At 36.7% G+C, this 24,363-nt stretch overlaps 1 protein-coding gene across 8 annotated transcripts in view; it reads right to left on the minus strand.

Moving 5' to 3' along the window:
• Window positions 1-24,363, minus strand: part of ITSN1 (intersectin 1) — a 215,842-nt gene that overhangs the window by 82,982 nt on the left and 108,497 nt on the right. For all 8 annotated transcript variants that reach the window (XM_072740761.1, XM_072740764.1, XM_072740762.1 and 5 more), the window contains exons 13-19: window positions 22,355-22,504; window positions 21,815-21,955; window positions 18,438-18,525; window positions 18,166-18,305; window positions 5,555-5,682; window positions 2,788-3,017; window positions 909-1,030 (exon numbers count right to left, since the gene is read on the minus strand). In XM_072740761.1, coding sequence (XP_072596862.1) covers window positions 909-1,030; window positions 2,788-3,017; window positions 5,555-5,682; window positions 18,166-18,305; window positions 18,438-18,525; window positions 21,815-21,955; window positions 22,355-22,504 — 999 coding nt within the window. The remainder of the gene's footprint in view (window positions 1-908; window positions 1,031-2,787; window positions 3,018-5,554; window positions 5,683-18,165; window positions 18,306-18,437; window positions 18,526-21,814; window positions 21,956-22,354; window positions 22,505-24,363) is intronic.

Consider the following 24,363-nt stretch of genomic DNA (forward strand, 5'->3'; position numbering starts at 1 on the left):
ATACTATTCTTTCTATAGATTTTGGCTCATTAAGGATCATATATTCCCCACCCAGGGATCTGATATATATGTGCAAGATGAATGCATGAGTAATAGTATAATGATCTGTGCATTACTCTGTTACTTCAAAGATACCTAATACTGGTACAACAAGCAGGTTTGTCTCACTCATAGTTCTTTTAAAATATGAAACGATGCCCTTCTTTAAACAAACAAAAAATGCCACCAACAAAACAAAGTTTGACCACTTCTATGACTGTTAATCCTTATTAACTAGATAGAAGAACTGTTTTCTTTTACAAAATTATTTAAATCAACCACATTGCTTTATTCTTTCTTAAACTATAGTTTGAGTTAGAATTACACGAATATATTTAACTGTTACTATAATTAAAGGAAATGAACCCTGACAAAGCAAAATTCTGAACTCTGTTATCTGCTCATTTACGGAGTAAGAAGGCAGATTAACTTTATGTACTTCATGACTCTTCACACAATTCAAAGATGACACAACTAAAGGGGAAAAATGATTCACTGACCCAAAAATACAAAAGTTATCATTGGCAATTGTGAAAGTGATGATAAAGCATTTTGCATTTAAAACCATCTCTTAAAGATTATTCATAGTATAATAAGTAGCAATCTAAACTCTAAATTACCAGACCCTTACAGATTTAAAAACACACTAAGGCTGTGATAAGAAGCCATTTTCTTTAACACCTCTATCTTAAAGTGATGCTAGGATATATTTCTAAATATCATCTTTCATTCTAATAGAAAAGGAAGGTTGAGCCCCTACTTCCAAAACCCTGGATTTCACACTTGGCGCCAATTTCGTGGTGTCAAAATGCAAGAAGACAGATGTTAATCACTGATAGAGATCACACTTTGACCACAGTCTTTCTTACCATTACTATGTCTCCAGGCTGGATCGTGATCTCATCATGACTTCTGGATTCGAAGGGATAGAGTGCTCGGTAATACACCACCTTTACATTCTCCTGTGCAGAAATTGTAAGTGGGCCTTTTTCTATTTACAAAACAGTGGGGAGAAGGGAACAAAAATCAAGCATTACATGGAACACATATGCATAATAATAAGCCAAACCACTGACCTCTCCTCTACAGATGACCTTAACAACTGAACTATTTCCATCTATTCCAGGAATTTCTGAAGCACATACTTCATGCCAAAGGAGAGCCAAATCTGATGTCAGCAACTGAAATCTATCAGAAAGTTCACTAGCTGCCGCTCCCTGAACAAAGGCCATCCCAATGCTGAAGGCAGTGAGGCTGCCTTAGGTCCCTGGAGAACTCCCTCCTGGCTGAGGCTCCAGCAGCACACATCTGTAAAGCATCAAGACCCCTCTCCCCCACCCAGGGTGCAGAGTACAATGAAGCAGTTAGAATGTGGCCCTCAATCTGAATCAGCCAAAAAGAAAACTCCTTTGGCAGGAAGCAAAGAAACACAACTTTCCACATTAACAGACTTGGAAATGTCGATGTCTCAGGTCCCTAAAGCAATCGTATAAAATGTCAAGTGCTGATTTCCCCAAAAATGATTATTATTGATAATCCCCGGTGAAGTAAGTCTTCCTCCACATCTCTCATGGGTGGGGAAATGAGTCTCATGACAGACTTTCTAGGAAAATACTTTAGATTTTAAGTAAAAAAGTTTTAAAAATGGATGCAAGCAGAAGACATTCTGACTTCTGATTAACTTAATGGTATCCAATTGCGGCCCCCTGAACTGGTTTACCCTAGAAATGGACATAGTTAGCCACACATCTATTTTCTCTGAAAAGCAGTGAGGGGAAGGTTATTATCTTCATGTAGTCTTCAAGTGGATAATGTGCAACATTTCCCACTGACCACAGGAAAAAGAAACCCTCATTTTATATGAGGAAGAATCGAGTCCTGGTGAAATTATTTTCATACCAAAGAAAGCATTAAAACATATATTTGCTTTGCCAGCCTGGGCTGCAGGTATTTGGATGTGGGGCCCAACTCCAAACCCCACTCCCATCCCTGCCTACTGTAAACAGGAAACAAACCTTATGCAACAGTGTGCTTCTTTCTTTTCTTTCTGTATACCAATAAAAAGCACACTGATGACCAAATAAAATCGATATAATTTGCCATACAGAGGAAAAGACAATCACTTTCTTCAGCTCAGTCATTTTCTGTGAAGCTGTACAGTATTATACAGCCACACAAGAAATCTCAAAAATACATTCAGGTTGCATTTGATGGAAGAGAGAATGTTTTCTAGCATTTTCGAGGTCTTTCACTTATCATGATTTAAAGAGGCCACTTACAATCAAAGGTAAAAAACAGTCACAGTTTTCAAAAGGTCAAAAACGTGGTTTTATGCAGCATTGGCTAAAGACAGATCAGCGTAGCCAAGGGGAAAAGGAGCCAATTTCCGTGCCTGAAACAGCCCAGTAATTCCCAGGGAAAATAGCAAACTGGAGAAGCAACAGGTTCTTTCCAAATCTGGAATACAGGTTTCTGCATGGGGCTTGGGAAGGACATTCTTGCCACTTTTGTCTGCAAAGGCTCTGGATCCCAGCGTGAGAGGGACCAAAGGCTGGCGTGGTGGTGGAAGATTATACAGGCAGATCATGAGCTCACAGAATGAGTATCTGCACGACTGAAAAAAGGACACTGGCATTCTCATCCCTCTCTAGGAAAGGAGCCAAGACAGGGCTGCCTAGGTATGGGAATTCCTCAGGGCGATCTGGCGGAGAAAACTTATTTGCTACAATGACTTTTGGGCCCTAATACCTGTGGTGGACCAGGGTGCCTGGACAGCTGGCTTGGCTGGCTCTTGATGCTGGTGGAAAAGCCGACTCATCTTGTCTTGCATGTCCGGTTTGCTTTTTTCCTCACTGTCCTTCTTTTTGACACTCTCTTCCCTTCGGAGTTTTTCTTCATCATGGATCTTCCTTGGCCGCTGATGCTCATCGTCCTGCTGCACATGCTCAATCCACTGCTTGTCCCTCTCCTGAGCTCGTCTGCCAACAAAATGCTTGATTACAGCTAGCAAGCAACGCTGGTTTAACACTGCTACGGGGTCTTTGCACTAAAAAAGCTCCATCTAGTAAATGTGATGCTACACATAGAGGGGATACTGTACTTCAGATGGAGCAATCCGAGTAAAACAAAGGCTCTCAGGGCTCCGATTCTGAGTGAGATGAAATCACAGGACTCAGAAAAACAGAAGATTTCTGATGTATTTTACCAAGTGGTTACAAGAATAACAAAAAGATTTCTCGATGATAAAACTGGTATTTCACTGCAAAAAACCCATAGCACACAGGAACAAACGAGATAAGAGAGCTCAGCCAAATAAACACACATGTAGCTCCCCAAAGCTGAACGTGAAAGCAACAGATTTGTCTGAACCCTTTAGGTAGCGGCCATCGATATTAGACAATAGTCTCTGTGCATTTCTCTGAATCTGACAACTTTGTGTTTATCAAAATAGCTGATGCAAAAGGACAAGTGCAATTAAATCTAGGCCCTGAAATCTAAGACAACCTCAACCTGAAACCCACAGGACAAGACTGGGGATGATTTTTCTCTTGGTGCATGGCAGTCTATAAAATCAGTAAACATGTTAAAGAAACTCACGTGCAAAAGGGATACAATGATAGTAATAACTAGTCCCTCCTCAGACATTAACTCCATTACCCTTCACGCCAGGGGGCCAGGTCCTATTAATGTCCCCATTTTTACATGGGAGAAAAATGAGGCAGAAATATTAAAAGGCTTGTCCAAGGTCACACGACCACACTTGCCTGGGGTTCAATCCCAGGCAGCCCGGCTCTAGGCTCCACACCCTGAACTGCTATCCTGTGACATGGCCAACGCACAGAGGTCATCTCCTGGAATTAGAAAACTGCCAAAGGAATATAATATAAACAAATAAAACTTGTATTTGCCATTTAAAAAGTATTATATTTATTTCTACCCTGTATGAATGTGAAAATTTAGCGGTAAAATTCTTAACTTACATCTTTAACATTTTACTTACTTTCAAAACATCTCTTAAGAAAGCACAAAAAAAATTTTTGAAGGAGTCCCCTACCTATGTTGTCATTCATAACAACAATAAAAACACAATAGATTTTGCTTAATATTTGCTACTAATAAAAGTCATCATGTATAGTGTATAACCATGTAATTTCTGAAATTAATTTTGGGGTACTATTCATATGATCATAAGCAGGACATTTACCCTTGTTGTACTATGATATTTTGTGTTGATTTCTTCTCCATAGAAATGCTAATGCTCAATATGAATAACCAAAGCATCTAATCAATTTTGAAGATACAAAAAGGATGGAGTTGGGGTTAATCAGCGTATCTAAGAAGTGAATCCTCAAATTATATCCCAAGAAAACCATAAAATAGTCCTCTAAGTTGGTTAGAGACCCTACCCACCTGTCCACTGGTAAACTGTGTGGGTTCACTATACAGGGATATTTGACAGTATGGTACTGTGAAAGTATGTTCTCTTCCTTATGATTTAAACATTTTCCTTCTCTAGCTTACCTTATTATAACAACACAGTATATAACACAACACACGTAACATACAAAATATTTGTTAATCGCCTGTTTATGTTATCTGTAGGCTTCCCTTTAATCAACAGTAGGCTATCCGTAGTTAAGTTTTAGGGGAGTCAAAAGTTATATTGAGATTTCCAACTAATTGCGGGGGGGGAGGCATCTGTGCCCCTAACCTCCTTGTCGTTCAAGGGTCAACTGTACTACATACACCCACAACAAAAGGAGCTCAGCCCACTAAAGGCAAGGACTTGCTTAAAGTATGTTTCTTCATTTTTTATTCTAATTTCAGTAACCAATTTTTACAATTTATAGTGTAAAACTGAAATATTTGGTCATTTTTGTTCCCTGGAGTCGAAATTAATTGAAATTTAAAAAGCAAATATCCAGTAACAAAATCAGACACACCGAAAGTTAACAAATAAATTGCTCTGACTTACTACAAAGAGTTACAAAACAGCAAACTACAAACACAAATATTCAAACACAAAAAAATGTGTATCCTAAACAGCAGCAAATTTTCTCCTTTTGTGCTCAAGCTCAATTTGCAGTTGAAGAAAAGAAGAAAGAAGTTGGAGTGGCACACTGTAGTCCTACTGGAGGAACCCTGTGTGGCGAGCGCTCAGGAGCTTTGATTTCAAACCCAGCGCTTGGACAGCCACTGTTATGAAAAGGCTGTGAACTGGAAACGTATTTTGGTCATTGGCATGCAAATGAGCAGACCAAGTGTCCTAATTTCCTTGTATAATTCCATTTATCTACTCAGTAGTAGCTTGGGAGAGCTCTGGAAACTAACCAAAAACTTCAGGGGATACTTATTATATATGCAAGATTTATATATCCACGTATTTGTGCTTGCATACACACACACACCAAAGAGTAAAGGCTCTTTCTGGTCAGTAGGTACTTGCAGAAGCCCAGAAAGAACAATAAACAAAGTTCCTTCCAGATGGGCCTATAATCCACTGGAAAAGACTCACCTTTGGGCTTCTTCTTTTTGTTTTTCTAATTCTATGGTTTTTCGCTCTTGTTCTTTCTGTTTCAGACGTTCGGCCTCTATGGACTTTTGTTTCTGGAGTTGTTGCTTACTATGTATTTCTCTTAGTTCCTATAAACAATCAGGAAACAGTTCATGTAATGACACAGGGTGATAGGCATTTCCACCATTTATCAGTATGCAACATTTTCATAGAGAGGAAGTCTAAGGCATTTAGAAAACTAACATCTCAGATTTGAAACATGTTAACTTGGAAAACTGAAATCACTCTCCATTTTGACATGACTGCACTCTAAGAGCTGTTCCAGATTATATTTTATTTTAGTGAGTCATAAAAACATTACACCATTTTCCATTACACGCTTTAGAAGGAACTTGCTAGAGAAGGGTATTAGAGAAGCTACACTGGTTCAAGACTCGGCAACAGAAATGGACTTAACCAGTTTTAAGGGATGGTGATGATCATCAGTAAAACCTCGAGGTATTTCTGATAAGGAATCAACACCAGCCTCCGCTGGCTTGGAAAATGCACACACCTCTTCACATGCTGCCTCCATTAAAACCTCACCTTCTTATGCTGCCTTAGAACATCCCTCTGCTTCACAACTTTGTTCCTACCAGATTGTTTTCCTTCAAACCACACCCCTTCCAGAGCATCTTCTCTTGCTAAATCCAAGTGTAAAGCTGTCGACCTCACCAGACTAACCCTTCAGTTGGGTTGAAAATAAATGCGGTAATAGTATGATCACCACCTTGGACCAAACTTCCTCATTTGGTATCAGCCCCCAGGAAAAACAATTTCCTTAGCAAACTACTAAAAATAAAATGCATTTTATGATATTTAAAGTACTCAATTCAGAAGTTTAAATACCCTAAAATGTGAGGAATAAAGAAATGCCTGTTGAGGGGGAACCCTCGATTCCATGTAGAAACCCAATGGCCAATAACTGATTCAGGTGCTGAGACTCCTCTTGCTCGTGTCAACAATAAATCAGATGCATCAGTATCCAATAGAGCCAAGGATGCATTTCATTTTTTTTTTCTCTCTGTCTCTAAGAGTGCATTTCCAGTTGACTACTTCATCTAAGTAACTAGGGCTAGTCCCCCGAGGTGGTAGCCCTGGGGTCTTTTTGGTGAGACACGAGAACTAAGTGAGGTCTGCCCCATCTTCTTCATCCTGTTCACTGGTTAAGTCCGAATAGGTAGGTTTCCTCCTGCCTTAAATTCCTACCTTTAGATTCATTCAGAGATTGAACAAAGGTAAAGCATTGTCTATAGAAGATCAGTGTTTTTTGTTTTTTTTTTTTTAAGATTTATTTACTTATTTATTCATGACTGAGAGAGAGGCAGAGACACAAGCAGAGGGAGAAACAGGCTCCATACAAGAATCCTGATGTGGGACTCGATCCAGGGACTCTGGGATCACACCCTGAGCCAAAGGCAGATGCTCAACCACTGAGCCACCCAGGTGCCCAGAAGATGAGTGTTAAAATGCACTTACTCCTAGAGAAAAGCCTTATGGGTTAGGCTAATCTTTTTCTGCTAGCTAGACTGTCCTCAGGATAAAGAAAGAACACATGGACAAATGTTTTATAAACCAGAAGTGACTCTGAGAGGTGCTAAAAGGGATCAGTGAGACACAAGAGAAAGTTTTTGGAGACCAGGAGGTTATGGAGAGATGGTACTGATGGGGGTGCTGGGGGAACACCTAGAGGGAAGTAGGCACTGTTAAAACTGGGAAGAAAGGAAGAGACTTCAGTAGGGAGCCCAGCAGATGAGACTGGGAATATCTAGGAAGAATGCAGGAGAAAGAAGCAACTCCGTAATGCACAAACTGGTGGACTATTCCCTACGGCAGCAGCCCTGACAACATGACTTAGACTTGGTATCTTAGAGACAAATGGAAAAAACGGGCCACTTCCTATTAGAGTAATCTGTACTCTTGGCTCAAGTTAGTATCTCCATGTGAAAAGGAAAACTGCAGTGGAGTGTAAATCAATCTCTAAAGTCCTATGAGAGGGACTCAAAAGTTGGATCCTGCACAGACAGCAATGACCCAACTCCATTGTTAGCCCAATGGCTCAGTAAAAAGGGACTGAAGCATTTACATTTTTTATTTTAAAACTTCATCTTCAATTGCAGAAAATTCTTAAATGGGTTCAAGAGAATAATTTATAGCAATAGACAAGAATCAAAGGGTACGGAACCAGGAAGGAAGAAACCTGGATTCTAGTCTCAGGTTCCTGACACAGGCCAACAGCTTAATCCGAGCAGATGACTGTTAGGTTTTCTTCTTGCTTTAAGATCTGTTATATTCTCAGACACTGCTGATCACATAAAAAAATCAGTTCTTATTTATTTCAGTGTCTTTTATTAAGGGCTTTATTCTTCTCACAGGAATAAACCAAAAAGGGTAACTAGTAAGCAAAATAACTGAGCTGAAATTAAATACAAAGAAGTATGAAATGGCAGGGGAAAAGTAACATTTTAGTTTGATATTCAGGAGCCTGGTTACACATTACAATAGAAAAGCTATTACTTTATATGGGAAAAATCTATTTCTAGGCAGAGTGATATTCAAAATATTTAACAACAGGTACAACATAAACACTGCCAGTTAGAATGACTGCTGCCCATGATGCACCAATGCACCCATGAAAAATGGTTTTTTGTTTTACCAAAGAATTACAATGCACATTTCCTTTCTATACTGGGTTCTAGTGATTGAATGTTAACTTACAGACCGATAATTACCAGATACAAAGTCAAGACAGATAGGAGTAAAGCTAGTGCCCCGGTGGCGCAGGGGTTTAGCGCCGCCTGCAGCCCAGGGTGTGATCCTGGAGACCCGGGATCGAGTCCCAGGTCGGGCTCTCTGCATGGAGCCTGCTTCTCCCTCTGCCTGTGTCTCTGCCTCTCTCTCTCTGTGTCTCTATGAATACATAAATAAAAAATCTTTAAAAAAAATAAATAAAGAATCTATAGAGGGGTGCCTGGGTGGCTCAGTCAGTTAAGCTTCGGGGTTTAGCTTGGGTCATGATCCCAGGGTCCTGGCTCCCTGTTCAGTAGGGTGGGGTTGGGGTGGGGGGTGGGGGTTGTGTGGAGTCTGCCTCTCTCTCTTCTCTCTCTCTCAAATAAAATCTTTATAAAAATAAAGAATCCATAGAAAAAAATCATGCTAATAAGACAGTTTTAAAAAACAATTTTTAAAAAAATTTATCAAACCTACATGAAGGAAGATATTTTAAAATTCTAAAAACACATTTATTTTTGAGTACAGTAGCATGAGAGGGCAGGCTAAACCCATCACTGAACTGTATAAATAAGTTGCAGCTTCAAGTGCCTCCAAGGAACTGGAACTTGCAGGAGCAATAAAATAACAGATGTCAAATAAGGTAACGGAAAGCCCTGGCATCTCATGATCTAAATTTGTGGACTGCAAAGTGTTTCTACCATTTCCTTCATCCAATCCAAACACTTTTGAGTACACAATTGTAAGAAAATCAAGATGCTACAAATAGGCAAACATTCCAGGTCTTCCTCTCTCTTCTTGGACTTGGGAGTTTAAGATGGCATGAACCAAGATAGAGCAGAAAATTCATGATTCCTAAGCTTGATAACTTTTTCTTGAAAGTTGAACTTCTAGATAGGCAATCTACAGAATGAAGGAATGTGTACTAAAGATGAGTCAACAACTTGTCTTTCCAAGCATGACGAGAGTCCTGTGGAGAGCAGAGTATCTTTCTATAGGGGGCAGGCAGCTGAACTGCTCAGTCATTCCTTTTCAGTGTTGTTTAAGAAACTCAAGTGCAATCATGGCTATTTAAAAGTACCCTTTTAATTGCTTCAGGGAAAAACTTCTAAGGTGACAAGGAAAGCTGATGTCATTAAATCATTTTTTTTTTTTTTTGGGAAATGACAGAACCATTGGGAGAAGTAGCTATGTAAAGCTTCACGACATGAGTTGGTGGCCAACCTCATCCAAGTGACCCTGCATGCTCTATTCCTGTCACAGTCATTTCTTTATCATAACTAAGATAAAAATAGAACAAAAAAAGAAATTACTGACAACCAAAATTCATTATCTCACTTGTGGCTCTTACTAAAATTATTTTTTTCTATAATCAATAACCCTGTAGTCACATTTTTATAGGCTTAATATTTATCTAGCAATAAGGTATTGAATATACAACTTTGTTGATTTTTCTTCTGTGAGCTCTACTCAATGATCTCAGATGTTTTACATAGGTATAGTGCACGGTAATTTGATATTATCTCCTAATAGAGCATAAATACCTTTTTTTTTTTAAATATTTTTTTTAATTTTATTTTATTATTTATTTATAATAGTCATACAGAGAGAGAGAGAGAGAGAGGCAGAGACACAGGCAGAGGGAGAAGCAGGCTCCATGCACCGGGAGCCTGACGTGGGATTCGATCCTGGGTCTCCAGGATCGCGCCCTGGGCCAAAGGCAGGCGCCAAACCGCTGTGCCACCCAGGGATCCCAATAAATACCTTTCTTAATAAAGAAGAAATAATTAAACATGCATTGAAGAAGTTTTAGCTTTGTGTTACAAATATATAAGAAAAAGAGAACTATAGAATGTGTAGTGTATATAAATTAAAATGATACCAATAATATGTCACCAATAATATCTATAGAATTCTAAAGATATCTATAGAATATAGATAATAGTATATAATATACATAATATATTATATATGCATACATATATAGCACATAATATCTACATAATATATTATATATACACCTATATATACTATATAATAATATCTATAGAATTCTAGGATGTAACAAAGTTTCCTCACCAGGGGCTAGCAATAAGTTTTGGATCTGGAAACACTATGAGATAGTATGCAAACTGAGCTATATGGGCATTTGTCTAGCAAAGAAGGCTCAGAGTTTTTATTGGATTCTGAAAAGGGTCTTTGATCAAACACAGATTATGAATTACAATAAGAAGATAACTGGCAAATAAAGATTGTGCCATATTAGCAAAGATAAATGAAAATAAGCTTGTTTTTTAACATTCTTCCTTCAGCTCAGGGGGAAACATCCCTTATTTCCCCTAAAGAATTAAGATATTTGTACTATAAAACATCTTTGGACATCCTATGGCAAACAGCCAAAGTATTTCAAAAGCAATATGCTGAACGAATTGAATACTCCAGAAGATTCAACTTTTTTTGCCCTGAGAAACATGGCTCACTTTCAAATTTACTAATGACAGTTGTTCTATTGCTATGCAAGGGGCACAGAATCACTTGACTTAAAAACTGTGACTCTTTCTCCTTTATTTGGACTTAAGGACACTCAAAAGTAGATGTATTATGTAAAGTGATAGTAACTGAAATACAGAGACATATCCACCTGAACTGGGATTCCTTTTCATAAACAAACATTACTTTACATAAATGCTTCTGAAGAAACAAAAAATTAACTAGCAAGGCTAGTAGTTAATGGAAATTTACTGCTAATTCAGTCATTTAATTTTTTTGAAGGATCAGGGCTTCTCGCTTTTGCCTCAGGCTATCTCTTGGAAATGTGAGACAAAACAAATACACCCTAATTACTTAAAATTCATGAACTCAACATTTTAAATCAAAATAAAGCTGTTTAGGGTACATTTCTTAGGTTTATAATAATCTTCATTCTATTAATATGAAATGAACCTAGGCAATTGATCTAGATGCCAGTATCAAAAATTTCAAGTGTTTGTTTTGCCTCAACCTAATACCTACAGAAAGTCAAAAGCAGAAGTGCTTATATAAATATGTCACTTTATTTCTAACCCAGGGGTATTATGTAGCACACAATATCAGAATTTTTAAAAAGCCTTTTGAGTTCTTAAGATACAGTTTTAAAATATCCCAATTAAATGGATGTGAAACAGACAAAGCCATTAAAGAATGCCAATCAACAAGCCCAATGAGGACAGAGGAACTTGTACCTACATGAAAAATCCTGAAAAGTATTTCAAAACATTGAAACTGTACCCAAATAAAAGTAAACTGATATTCCATTCATCACAAAATTATAAAATTATTCACTCTTAATGCGTTATAATGGGTGGAATACAAAAAAAATATATTGATTGGGTTATTTAAATTCTGAGGAGGGGTATATTAATGTTTAAAAACACATTTAAATATTATTCTAAATCTGAAGTCATTATTCAACCAAATAGGAATTCCAGTTGCCCATGGCACAATTGGCAGTCCATCTAACATAAGTGCTACAGGAGAGCCAACGAGGAATGTATTGGGGCGTGTGTGTGTGTGTGTGTGTGTGTGTGTGTGTGAACTGGTGAGGAGACAGGTGGACAGAGAGGGGAGAAGAGCTTGAAAATCCTGTCCTCTCTGTAGGAAGAGCTATTTAAGAAATTCACCCACACCTCCCAAGAGGCTCTGGTATTTACCCTGCTGTTACCAACAAGAGAAAACAGACTCCATTTTGTCCTGAAAATCTGAGTTTCCCCAAAATGTCTCAGCTTAATTTTATAAATCAATATCTCATTATTTGTTTTTTTTTTTTTTTTTAATATCTCATTATTTGAAATGCAGGTTATTCTAAAGGATAAAATGGTCAAAGGCTCCGGCTAAACAAGAGAATAAAAAAAGAAAATGTTTTTTCAAAAGATTGAATTCTGCCTTTTTCCCTTTCCCAAATCACCTTTTGTTAAATATATGTTTTTTAAACCTCAAAAGAAAAGCCCACACTCTAAAAAATGCTTCAACCAACCAACCAAGCCTATGGGTGCGGCCTAGAGTCCGGTATATACAACACCTGTTAATTATTTTGAGGCTTGGGCATGTTCAAATTCTTTTTCTTTCTTTTTTTTTTTTTTTTAAAGATTTTTTTATTTATTCATGAGACACACAGAGAAAGAGGCAGAGACTAGGCAGAGGAAGAAATCAGGCTCCCCGAGGAACTTGATCCCAGGACCCCGGATCACACCCTGAGTCAAAGGCAGATGATGCTCAAACCGCTGAGCCACTCAGACGTCCCTAATTATTTTACTATATTCAAGGAATCTACATAAAGTTCCCACAATCACAAGTACACTGAATGAGAGTTTTATTACTTCTGTGCTGAGCAGGTCTTTTGAAAAGGATCACATAGGTAAAAGGAAAATTTAATCATGAACAAAATCAGGGAGTGAACCATGAAACAGCCAAACATTATTCTACTAATATGAGAAAGAACTGCTGTTATTTTATTTGAGTTTACACTGATTTCTCTTGCTGCCTCTGTATCTCCTCTTTCTGGATTTCCCTCATTGTTTCCCCTCACATGCCTTTTTTTCCTGACTTCTCATTCTGTTCTGCAGCTCATTCTCCAGCTCTTTTCTTTTTTCCCCTGGTTGCTAAACATTTTGCTTTTCACTGCCTTCATAATGAATGAGCCTGCCATGAAAGCAAGTGTTTGAAACCAAGAGCATAAAAGCCTTAGTTTAAGCCAAAAGCCTTATTTACTCTAACTGGCATTCTCATTTCAACATCAATTCAGTTCTTAGGAGCAATTTTTAAGACAGGTATCATACAGGCAGAATTTATATCTCTAATAGCCTCTTGTGTCTAATGTAAGAAGCCTGATTTCCCAAGAATATTTAAAAAATACAATTCTGAATTCTCAATTAGTCCTAACCCCTCAATTTTGCTAAGAAATAAAATACTCTCCACTTTCAGAATAGTATTACTGACTATAATACTGTCTCCCATAGGATGGAAATATGCACAAAGACCCAAATCATGGCTCAGTTTTGTCTTTCAACATTTTGCAGCCAAGTGGCAAATTCAATGACCTAAAGGACTTGCTAGAAAGATAAGACTACAGTATACACAGTACCTTACCCAGCTGGTCGTTCAGAGCTTTCACCACCACACACACAATTTGTCAAGAGCAAAGCTTCACTCATACTCCATGATTTACAATAACTATTCATTGACTTTGACAAAGAAGGCTTACCCCTTCATGGTAAGCTCTCTCTTAGACACTGAGCACTCATCCATGTGGGGGAACTATAACACAGAGCTAGAGAAGGTTCATCATTCTTAATCTGAGAAGGATGTGCATTGCCTGAGTATGACATGGAGACCTTTAGAAAAGACTCTAAGTGGATGACGCAGCCCAGGAGAACTGCCTGGCAAAGCAACACTGCCTCCTCCATTGCCATTGACTAGAAGGAAGAAATGCTCCAATGAAACACCATTCACATTAGGACTTGTCCAGTACACAATGACTAGACAGGAACTATCAAGGACTCAAGCTTTTCAACATAAAATACAACGTCTAGCCTCTCTGAATGTTGGATTCTCTCATTTGGCACACACCTGAAGCCTTGAAAACTATTAAGCTATACATCATGTTGCTGCTCTGTATCACAGTTAAGATGTAAAAATATGGAGTATTAGGCTGTCAGTGCCAAAGAAAACTGGTACAGTAACTATTAACATTGCCGAAGGCAAGAAGTCTTCTATTTGAAAAGTCTCTATCAGTAATGTTATTTGACACTTGCCAGAATCATAATTTTATATCTATAGGTAAAGTACTATATGTAAGAAAAACAACGATCAGAATGTCTCTATGTGCCCTTTAGACACATACCTTCTTCAAAAAATGTTAAAAGTTCTTGATTTTCATGTAAAATGAAGGAAAAAGGAAAAGTCACAGAAGATAATGTTAAACTGATGTTTCTAGAAAATGAATATGAGAGGACTACTGATTTCTTAGTATGAGAAAATATCTGCATACAGAATACATTTGAAAAGCAGAGAAGTCTGGTAAACAAATGTGATTCACTGAATTAAAACTACTTTAAGAAGTATTAATTCTCGTTAGCAATAATTACAGAAAAAATCAATTATTCATGGCTAAATCACTGGTCAAATACTTCTTTTGATCATGAAAAAGCTGAAATTCACTGTTCACATAAAAGGCAGCATAAATATAAAGGCGGCTAACCAGGGCATTTCTAGCACAAGAGAGTCAGTATCTCAGTGTGCTACTATTTCTAACCCCCACTACCGCCCCCAAGCCCTTTCCTACCGCTTTAGCAAAGCAAAGTATATTTGCTGCATTGAGATTCCTCTGCTGCCTTTCTCAAGTAATTCTTGGCTTACAGTGATAAATTCGAAAGATGGTTATGTCCAAGGATTATTTTGGGAATATATAACATTACATCTATTAGGTAAATATCTATTATATATTTTATATATATATATGTTTTGGGAATATATAACATTACATCTATTAGGTAAATATCTATTAAAATGCCTGGAAAAAGCATTGTGTGAAAGGAAAGAATGAGCCCTCAATTTCTATGAGATCAGATAAACTCCAGAGACCTTACATCTTATATCCCTGAATCTGGATCTGTTTAAAACACGACTGTGATTGTAAATATGCTTTATGTTCTCAAAATGTTGCTATCTTTATGAAACATACACCTGTTAACCTGACTGAAAAAGTAATGATTTTTTCCTCTTTAATTAATTACTGGAGAATTTCCATCATTGGTTAACAGGTCTTGTGTCAGGAAGCAGAATGTAATTCTTCCTGAAGTGAAGAAAAAGGAGAGACTCCTAAAATAATGAATCTGAACAAGCCACGTGTTAGAAAGGACTAAATCAGATGGTACGTCTTTAAAAAAAAAAAAAAAAAAGGAGAAAATGATAAGATGTACCTACTCTCTAAACTCTTCTACGTTCAAGAAAATAAATACATTTAAGCCATTCTGATCACAGTCTTATACTCCAGAAACTGAGCTAAAGCAGGATGCTAGGATTCCTTATGGGACCTTCTAAGTAAGGGACTAGACATGACTTTGACTTTGCATCAAAGGAAGTGAGTAACTTATTGCAAGTAGTTGTGTATCAAAGCTTCCAATGGAGACTGGTTTTTTGTTAAATGGAATCCTCATTTGTGGAGCTAGCCATTGAATACAGATTTAATTTCCTGGTCAACTAATTTTAAAATTCTGCATGCCATAAGGCACTTCTCCAGTGTTATCCTACTAGTTGATAATGAGTGAATTACACTCTTTCTCTAGGGGAACAATCTACACGAATATAAAACAAAACTGCTAAGTCCTTTTTCTTCTATATTCTCCAGCTGGTTTCCTTCTGGGAGGGGGAGATTTTGGATATAGCGAGTTCACACCATCAGATAAGACGTGTGAAATGACTGGACAATCGCCAAGGTTTCACTCCCAGCAAGGCAGAAGTAATTTTTGCATCATTAGTGTGAATGCTGTAAAGGCACTGTTGTACCAAGAGAGGCACTGAAGAAACCGCAGGGGTCAGAATGCTGGCTCTCCTGGTCTATGTCATCATACAAGAATTATAGTTACTAATGAACATGTGCTCTAAATTCAGGGAAGAAATGCTCCCTATTTTCCAACACAACCACACCAAAGAAAAGTAGGCAGGAGATACTCAAGAGACGAAATCTTAAATCTGCCTCTAGAGTTGTCTCGATCAAATTATAAATCTTTTGATGCTTCAATTTAACCGTTTCTGTTTTGGTTTCACTAGGTAAGAGAGGAATATTAGAAATAATAACTATAAGGCAATACAATGTATTTGTTAAGGCCTCCAAATCGGTTGTTTATACAATAAAGCTCTACTGCCTTGTAATTCTTTACTCTCTACATTAAAGTTAATAATGGAAAACCAAAATAAAAATGAAGACAGAAAGCCAGGTTCTTATTTACAAATAAGTGTATCTGGGAAAAGGAATAAAGTAAAAGGAAGGGCTGACTTTGTGTCACTAACACTCAAGGCAGCATCGGTCAATGACACACAGTAACAGGGACTCACGCCACCTCCCTGCAGGGTGTTCTGTTTGGCAATGGCAACAGCACTCCAATAGGCCAAAACAATCCATAAATAGGCCAGACACTTGGGAAAAATCACCCACTGCAGTGTCATCCTCTAATATATGAACTTTGTTTTCGGGAGTCAAATTGCAAGAAAAAGGAATCTTCAGATTAAGGCAGAAATCTGGATGACTGTCTGGGTTCAGAAGAGACCCAAATATTTTAACACTGTGTGCTCCAAGAGACTTTTTCTCCCCCAAGAGACTCTTAAAATGCACTGTTAATCATATTCTTTTTGCTTGAAAGAGTGATAAGTCACAGTGAGAGTAAAAGTGAGCGCTTTTATTGTGTTTATTGTAGAGATAGAGAACTCACAGCTCTACTTCCAGTACTTCCCATATAATCATATATGTACAAATATGGGATGTACATATAATACCCCACACACACACACACTGTATAAGAATGAAAGCAAAGAAAAACACTAAGTTAGCTCCAATAATATGTCCCCTAGGAGCACTTGCCTGGCATTGTATAACTGAGAAAAGTTCATTACCTATTACTCTAAGAAAAAAAAAAAGCAAAAATACCTCAAACTCAGATGTCTGAACAGTTTGGCCTCGAATCTCAATTCAAATGCCAACTAAAAATCATGAATGTGGTTTCTAATTTTTTCCTATTTTTAATATTAAAGCAGTTTTCCTTTTTTCAGTGCCAAAAGCAAAATTAGCTAAAGTTAAGTATAAAGGATTTTTGAAATGGAAAAAGAAAATGAGTATTTAAAGAAAAGTATGAAGTCCATTTCTTATAAGAACATAACTGATTAACAACTCCAATATTCACTTAAATCTACAGTACATGCTCATAGTAGGAAATTAACTGCTTACGCTCTGGCTTTTTTATAAGAGTTAATGGTCTTATGATGATAAAGTTGTGAAGTTAAATCAAAGGCACCAAACCCAAAGGAGGCTATCCTAAGCACTTTTACATTCCCTAAGAGCTTTGGCATGTTCCTGAATTTTACCATGTATATGTGACAAAACCATATACCACTTTTGCCACAGAGACACAAGCAATTACTGCATTAAACTATACAATTTTAAAATATGAGGTAACAAAATAAAGATGTGCATTTGAGGACAATCTTGAAGATAAGAAGTGGCAGAAAAATTCTTAGTTTTAAAAAAGAAAAAAATCCTTTTTTGGTAGTCTTCGAAGAACAAAAGGCCTAGCTTTTGGACTTCAACTTGATTAGTTATCAACAGATGAAAGGATGGAGATGTACAAAAATGTAATTCGGGTTAAAGACAGACATCGTGGGATCCCTGGGTGGCGCAGCGGTTTGGCACCTGCCTTTGGCCCAGGGCGCGATCCTGGAGACCCGGGATCGAATCCCACGTCGGGCTCCCGGTGCATGGAGCCTGCTTCTCCCTCTGCCTGTATCTCTGCCTCTCTCTCTCTCTCTGTGACTATCATAAATAAAAAAAAAAAAAAAAAAAAAAAAAGACAGACATCGTGTGGGGGGTGCTCACTCAGCTTTAATTTACAGATAACAAACTCATCCTTAGATGTTAAAGAGAAAAATGCAATATAGATTGTATAATATTCATCTGTAGTATTAAGGCTTGCAAGAAGGCTGACAAACCAGCATCATAAATTTTTCTCCCTGGAATTAAGTATCAACTAACCATCTGGCCAGTTAGAAAAGTTACAAGGGTAGGACATATATGTAGGGACACACAGAACAGTTACCTTCAGCTGATTATTAAAAATATCAATCTCCTGTAGTTTTGATCTGGTTTCTTTCTCAACTTCATCCAGTTGATCTCGTAGCTGCTGCCGAGCTAGTTCTTTTGCTTCTAACGCTCTTTTGAGTGTAAGCAGTGAATCTCCTATTTTAGAAAAACATTGCAAGATAAGAGAGGCAAACGGGCAGTGAAAAAAAATGTAATCTTCTCATTTCACCGAAGGAAATTCTTGCCAGTAGAAAAGGAAAAGACCAACTTTAAAAAGAAAACACGTACTGTGCAAACTGTTCTGTTGAACTTGTTTTAATTGGTCATTGAGTATCTGCTTTTCTGGAATAAGTCTTCCAAGCATTTGCTGGGCTTCCTAGGAGAGAGGAAGGAAAACAACAATGAACTGACAGGGAAAACGAGCATGTCTACGTTCCACATCCGGGCAAACGTAAGTCAGTATTCTTGTCCCTCAAAGATGCATCTAATCTCACCCCAAATCCTATATAGAAACTGCATTTAATCACCAGTCAGGGCAGCTCTTGCTTTCCTGCCAAGCAATTAACTATTTGCCAAATGCTTTTCACTGAAATAAAGTTAAGACAGTTATAGCTCTCTTGAGGTTTTGTAAATTTTTGTTGACTTACTGCCTATTTATAAGCTTTAGAAATGTACTTTAAGTACAATTCAGCAGAGAAAATGAAAAGCAATGATCTCTCCTTTGCACTGGGATCAAATGTAAATGCAGTGACCCTGTTAGTGGAAAATGACTCCATAGTTTGAATAGGAACTACTCTGAACTTTGTAACCTGAATTACAATTCTCAACACTGAACTGAGGTTTACCATACACCTAAAGATAGAAATCAAGAAGAGATTTCTAACAATAGGATCTTGGCTGCCATATATGTTTTTCTACCACCAAGGATGGATGTACAATTGTAAACAAGTACACAAAAGTCCTGAACCAACTATTTCTTAACTGATATAAGAAGAAAACTAACCTGCACACTGTAAAAGGCTATTTGGAGTTTTCATGGATAACCTCTCAAAGCACTATTTATTTGCTTACAAGTTCAGCTGAGATTACCCTATATAGTTTCTACGTTTCAGTAAAATGACAACCTTTCCAGCACAGAGTAACAAATATTTGACTTTCATTTTTAACTTGGTTTAAAAAAAAAATCTCATTAAGGAGGTCACTTGTGATGAGCATTGGGTGTTATATGTAAGCAATGAATCATTAAATCTTACATCTGAAACTAATAAGCATTGTATGTTAACAAAGTGGAATTTCAATAAAAACTTTAAAAAGAACTCTATACATTGATTTTTGGTTTGAGAAAATAAAAATGCCTTAGTTGAAAAAACAGAATATACAGTTCAGGTTGTTTCCCCAAGAAGGCCCAGACAACTGAGCTTCTCCTATTCTCCTCCCTAAATTAAGGAAAGGCCCCTTACCCAATTCCAAAGTTTCTTTCTTGAACCAAGACAATGACACATCCAGAAAAAGCCTAGTCCATGTACTGAGACTGTTTTATTTATATAAACTTCACTTTTAAAAGCCAACCTAAATTCCTAAAAAAGTCATAAACAAATATGAAGGGCCACCTGACTCATCTGCATAGCAAATATTTGCTAATAAGAGTAAAGAAGAGGAATCAATATCTCATAGCCTATGATATACCAGGCCCTCCTCAAATCATTTATTATTTTTCACTTTACTATTTTTTCAGGGACCCTGATTTGTATTTTATTACCAATAAATGAACACACTAAGTGTCAATCTTAAATAATAAAAATATGTTTGGTCACAGAGCATTCAGTGAGATAATAAACATGTGGCCTCATTCCTACATTTTCCAAGAGAGTATTTTATGAAACTTCTCATAGTTAATGAGAGACATATAAGAAAAAAGTTATCATATAGAAAAATATATTTTTAACAGGTACATGTACTTTTTAATATGTTTAAACAATTTCTAGCAGTGAACATCTGACACTATTTACATTGTATATCATATCCTAGTATCTCAAATTGATTAGGTCTTCAAAGTACATGAAACAATAACTGAGAGAACTGGAAGGAAAAAGGAAAAATTTACAATGATAGAGCTATCAACACTCCTCTCGCTGCAGCTGGAAGAGGTCACAAAATCAGTAAAGATGTAGAAAACAAAAAACACGATGAATCAATTTGCTGTAATTGATGTTTATGGAACATTCCACCCAACTACAACAGAGTATATATTCTTTACAAATGCACATAAAATATTCACCAACACAGATCATATGCTAAGCCATAAAACAAGTCTCAGTAAACTTAAAAAGATTAAGAAGAATTGAAATCATACAGAGTATGCTCACAGCTCATAACATACATCAGAAATCAGTAAGATATCTGGAAAACAATCAAAATATTTGGAAACTAATAGCATAATTCTAAATAACCCATCAAAGAAGAAATGACCATGAAAAAAAAAAAGAATTGACCATGAAAATAAAAAAAGATTTTGAATTGAATGGGTATGAAAAGACATTAAAAATTTCTGTAATATGGCTATATGACAATGCTTAGAAGGAATTTTGTATCTTGGGACGCTTGGGTGGCTCAGTGTTTGAGCATCTGCCTTTGGCTCAGAGCGTGATTCTGGGGTCTGGGATCAAGTCCCACATTGGGCTCCTTGCATGGAGCCTGCTTCTCCCTCTGCCTGTGACCCTGCCTCTCTCTGTGTTTCTCATGGATAAATAAATAAACTCTTAAAAAAAAACAACAAAAAAAAAGGAAATATATATCTTAAAATGTTACATCAGAAAGGAAAAACTATTTTTTACATCATGAATGGGTGAAGTGGGTCATAATTTTTTTTTTCCCTGCATGTACCGAGATGTGTTAGTTTTTTCTCTGTCTTGTTTGTATGATGATTTATGTTGGTTGAAATTTGAATGTTAAGCCAACCTTTTATTCCTCAAATAAGCCATACTTGGTCATGGTGTTTTACCATTTACAAAAATATTTTACTTGATTCAATATGTTATTATTATCTTTTAATTTAAATTCTTGAAAGATACTGGTTTATAGTTTTCTTATAATGTTCTTACCTAGTTTTGGTATCAGGGTAATAAATAAGAAATTAGTCAGTATTCCTTCCTCCTATATTTTCTAAAAATGTTTGTGTTGAAATGGCACTATTTCCTTAAATTTTTCATTCATCAGTGAAGCCATCTGGGCTTGGAGGCTTTTTTGTGGTAGGACTTTTAACTGCAAAATGTATTTAATAAATATACAAGTATTATTCAGATTTTCTGTTTCTTCTTGAGTCTGATGATTTGTATCTTTCAGTGAATTTTTTCATTTCATCTAAGTTGTCAGATTTATTTGTATCAAGTTGTTTACAATACTCCCTTAATTTTTTGCAAGTCTACAGTATCTGTAGTGATGTCAGTTCTTACATTTCTTATAATGGGAATTTGCATCTTCTCTCCCTCTTCAACTTTTCCCCGCTCTTTCTCCTTTCCCCTCCTCCTCCTCTCCATCAATCTAGCCAGAATTTTATTAGTTTCCATGTATATGTAAATGCTGGACACTCGTAGGGATAAACGAGTGGAATGAATTGGAGGAAAAGCAGGTAAGCCTAAGAGCAGTTAAGGAATGTATTTTCTCACCTGTAATTGTTGCTGTAGATGGGTGATTTCAGCAATTCTCAACTCTCTGGATTTGTTTGTACTCTCAATTTCTTGCCGTTGGGTGGTCAATCGACACCTGATATCTTGAAGTTTTCCTTCTAGTTGATGCTTTTTATCATTCTTTAACAAATGAAAAATAATTACTATTATTATTATTACCATTTCTAATGGTTCAGGGTTAGTAGACAACTGACCCTTGAACAACACGAGTTAGAATTGCATGGGTCCACTTACATGTGGATTTTTTTTCAAGAAATAACCATACAGTCCTATAAATGTGTCTACTTTTCTTTATCAGTTTCTTAACATGTTCTTTCCTCTAACTTCCTTTACTTTAAAAATTCAGTAGATGATACATATAACATATGTGTTAAGTAACTGGTCCAAAGCACACTACTAGTAGTTATGTTTGAGGGGAGTCAAAAGTTAAGAGTTTTGACTACAGGGGATCTGTGACCATGATTCCTGTGTTGTTCAAGGGTCAACCATATTCCCAGAGCATAATCAAACATCACTCACAAGAGCTTCTAATTCAAATTCCAGAGTCTTCTTCTTTGCTTTCAGTACAACTATGTCTTCTTGTTCTTTGTTTCTCTGATTGAGTAGCTCTTGTCTTCGATTTCGTTCCCATTCCAGTTGCCGCTGTCTTTCAAGTTCTCTCTTTGCAGCCTGTGGCATTGGCAAACAGACAACTAACATTTTAGTCCTTACATTATACAACGTCTCCTAATAAACATAATATCTAGTAAGGCCTTACACTTAGAGATAAAATGGTACATGCTACAAAAGCTTCTATTACAAAATAGTAAAACAAAATTTATACAAATCTAGTATTTCTTCTATGGGGAAAAAAAAGAATATTGAGAAAAGCTATTTAGTTAGGTGAGACCAGGAAGGATTCATTTCATCATTAGAATTCAATTGTTTATGCCTTCAAGAATGCTTGATGTGACTAAAATAAAAAAACAAAGAACAAAACAAAAAAATCCTGTTCTTTCTTATTTACTGACTCGTAAAGACCAAGAAAAATATCTTTAATCCAGTAAAGTAAACCAAAACCCCAGGACAAAAACCAAAAGCAAAAAGTACTCCCAGCCAAAAACACCTTCTATCAAATGAGAAATTACTTATCTCAAGTTTTAAAAGTTTATTGCTTCCCGACCCCCCTAATCATTTTTTATTTTTAAACACCACATAAGCTTCCATAATTTCTGTAGCAATGTCCGCTCTTTTGAAAGCTGACTCTGATGGCTGCTGGGTAAAGTACATGTCCAGAGCCATCTAGCACTCTATTGTAACTGCTTCGTATGTACTGGTCCTCCAACTACCCTTTGGGCCTAGAAGGAAAAGGTGGAGTACCTATTCACCAGTACTCTAGGAAGTACCAATGTGTAGCTTATGGTGAATGACTATTAAGTAATTCTGAAGAAATACTCTAAAGTGTCTTTAAACAAAACAAAACAAAACAAAAACATTAAGGGTAGGTGGTCTGTCTTTTGGCTATCCATTCTGGAAGTTAAAACCCAGTTAGTATCTGTATGCATTTGCCTGAATTAAAGGAGGCTTACTGTTCTAAGTTTTCTGAGGCAATAACAGTAAATGAAACCAAAGTATTGTGTTTTTATAAATAAAAATCTTCCATATGTAAAATATATTTCATTCACACAAAAGAATAATGGCACTGCATCTGCAGCAAAATGCTAGAACTGGAAATTCAGGTAAAAGATTAGCTTAGACCCTCTCCAGGTATGACACCAAATTTATGAAGCCTTCCATCAAATATAGTGAACATATATTTTTTTAAGTGGAAAAAAGTGGCATAGAACAATGTAATTAGCATGATACTATTACAAGGGTTAAAAAAATTGCACCAAACATCCAATCTCTCCACTATATAACCTTTTATATTTCTATATACATATATAAATGCAGAAAAAAATCTGAAAAATTCTTAACTGATATCAGTGGTTTGTTACAAGACTATGTTATCAAAAGCTGGAGCGTGAATGTTCTTAGCAACATTATTCATAATAAAAAAAATTATTCATAATCGTTCAAAAAAGGAGAAAACAACTCAAACGTCCATAAGCTGATAAATGGATAAATATAATTTGGAACATCTGTGTAATTGAATATTATTTGGTCATAAAAAGGAATAAGGTAATGATTCATGTTATACCTTGGGACTTGGAAACATGTTAAGTGGAAACCAGACACAAAAGGTCATATATTACATGATTCCATTTATATGAAATGTCCGCAAAACAGGCAAACCTACACAGGTGGAAAGTAAATGAGTGGCTTTGAGGGCAGGAGAAGAGGGGGATAGAGAGTTAACTGCTTTATGGGTAAGAAATTTCTTCTTGGGGGATGCTTGGGTCGTTCAGTGGTTGAATGTCTGCATGTGGCTCAGGTCGAGTCCCGCATCAAGCTCCCTGCAGGGAGCCTACTTCTCCCTCTGCCTATGTCTCTGCCTCTCTCTGTGTCTCTCATGAATAAATAAAATTTTTTTAAAAATTTCTTTTTGG

This window comes from Vulpes vulpes, chromosome 15 (assembly GCF_048418805.1).
Source record: "Vulpes vulpes isolate BD-2025 chromosome 15, VulVul3, whole genome shotgun sequence".
In the NCBI taxonomy this organism is placed as follows: domain Eukaryota; kingdom Metazoa; phylum Chordata; class Mammalia; order Carnivora; family Canidae; genus Vulpes; species Vulpes vulpes.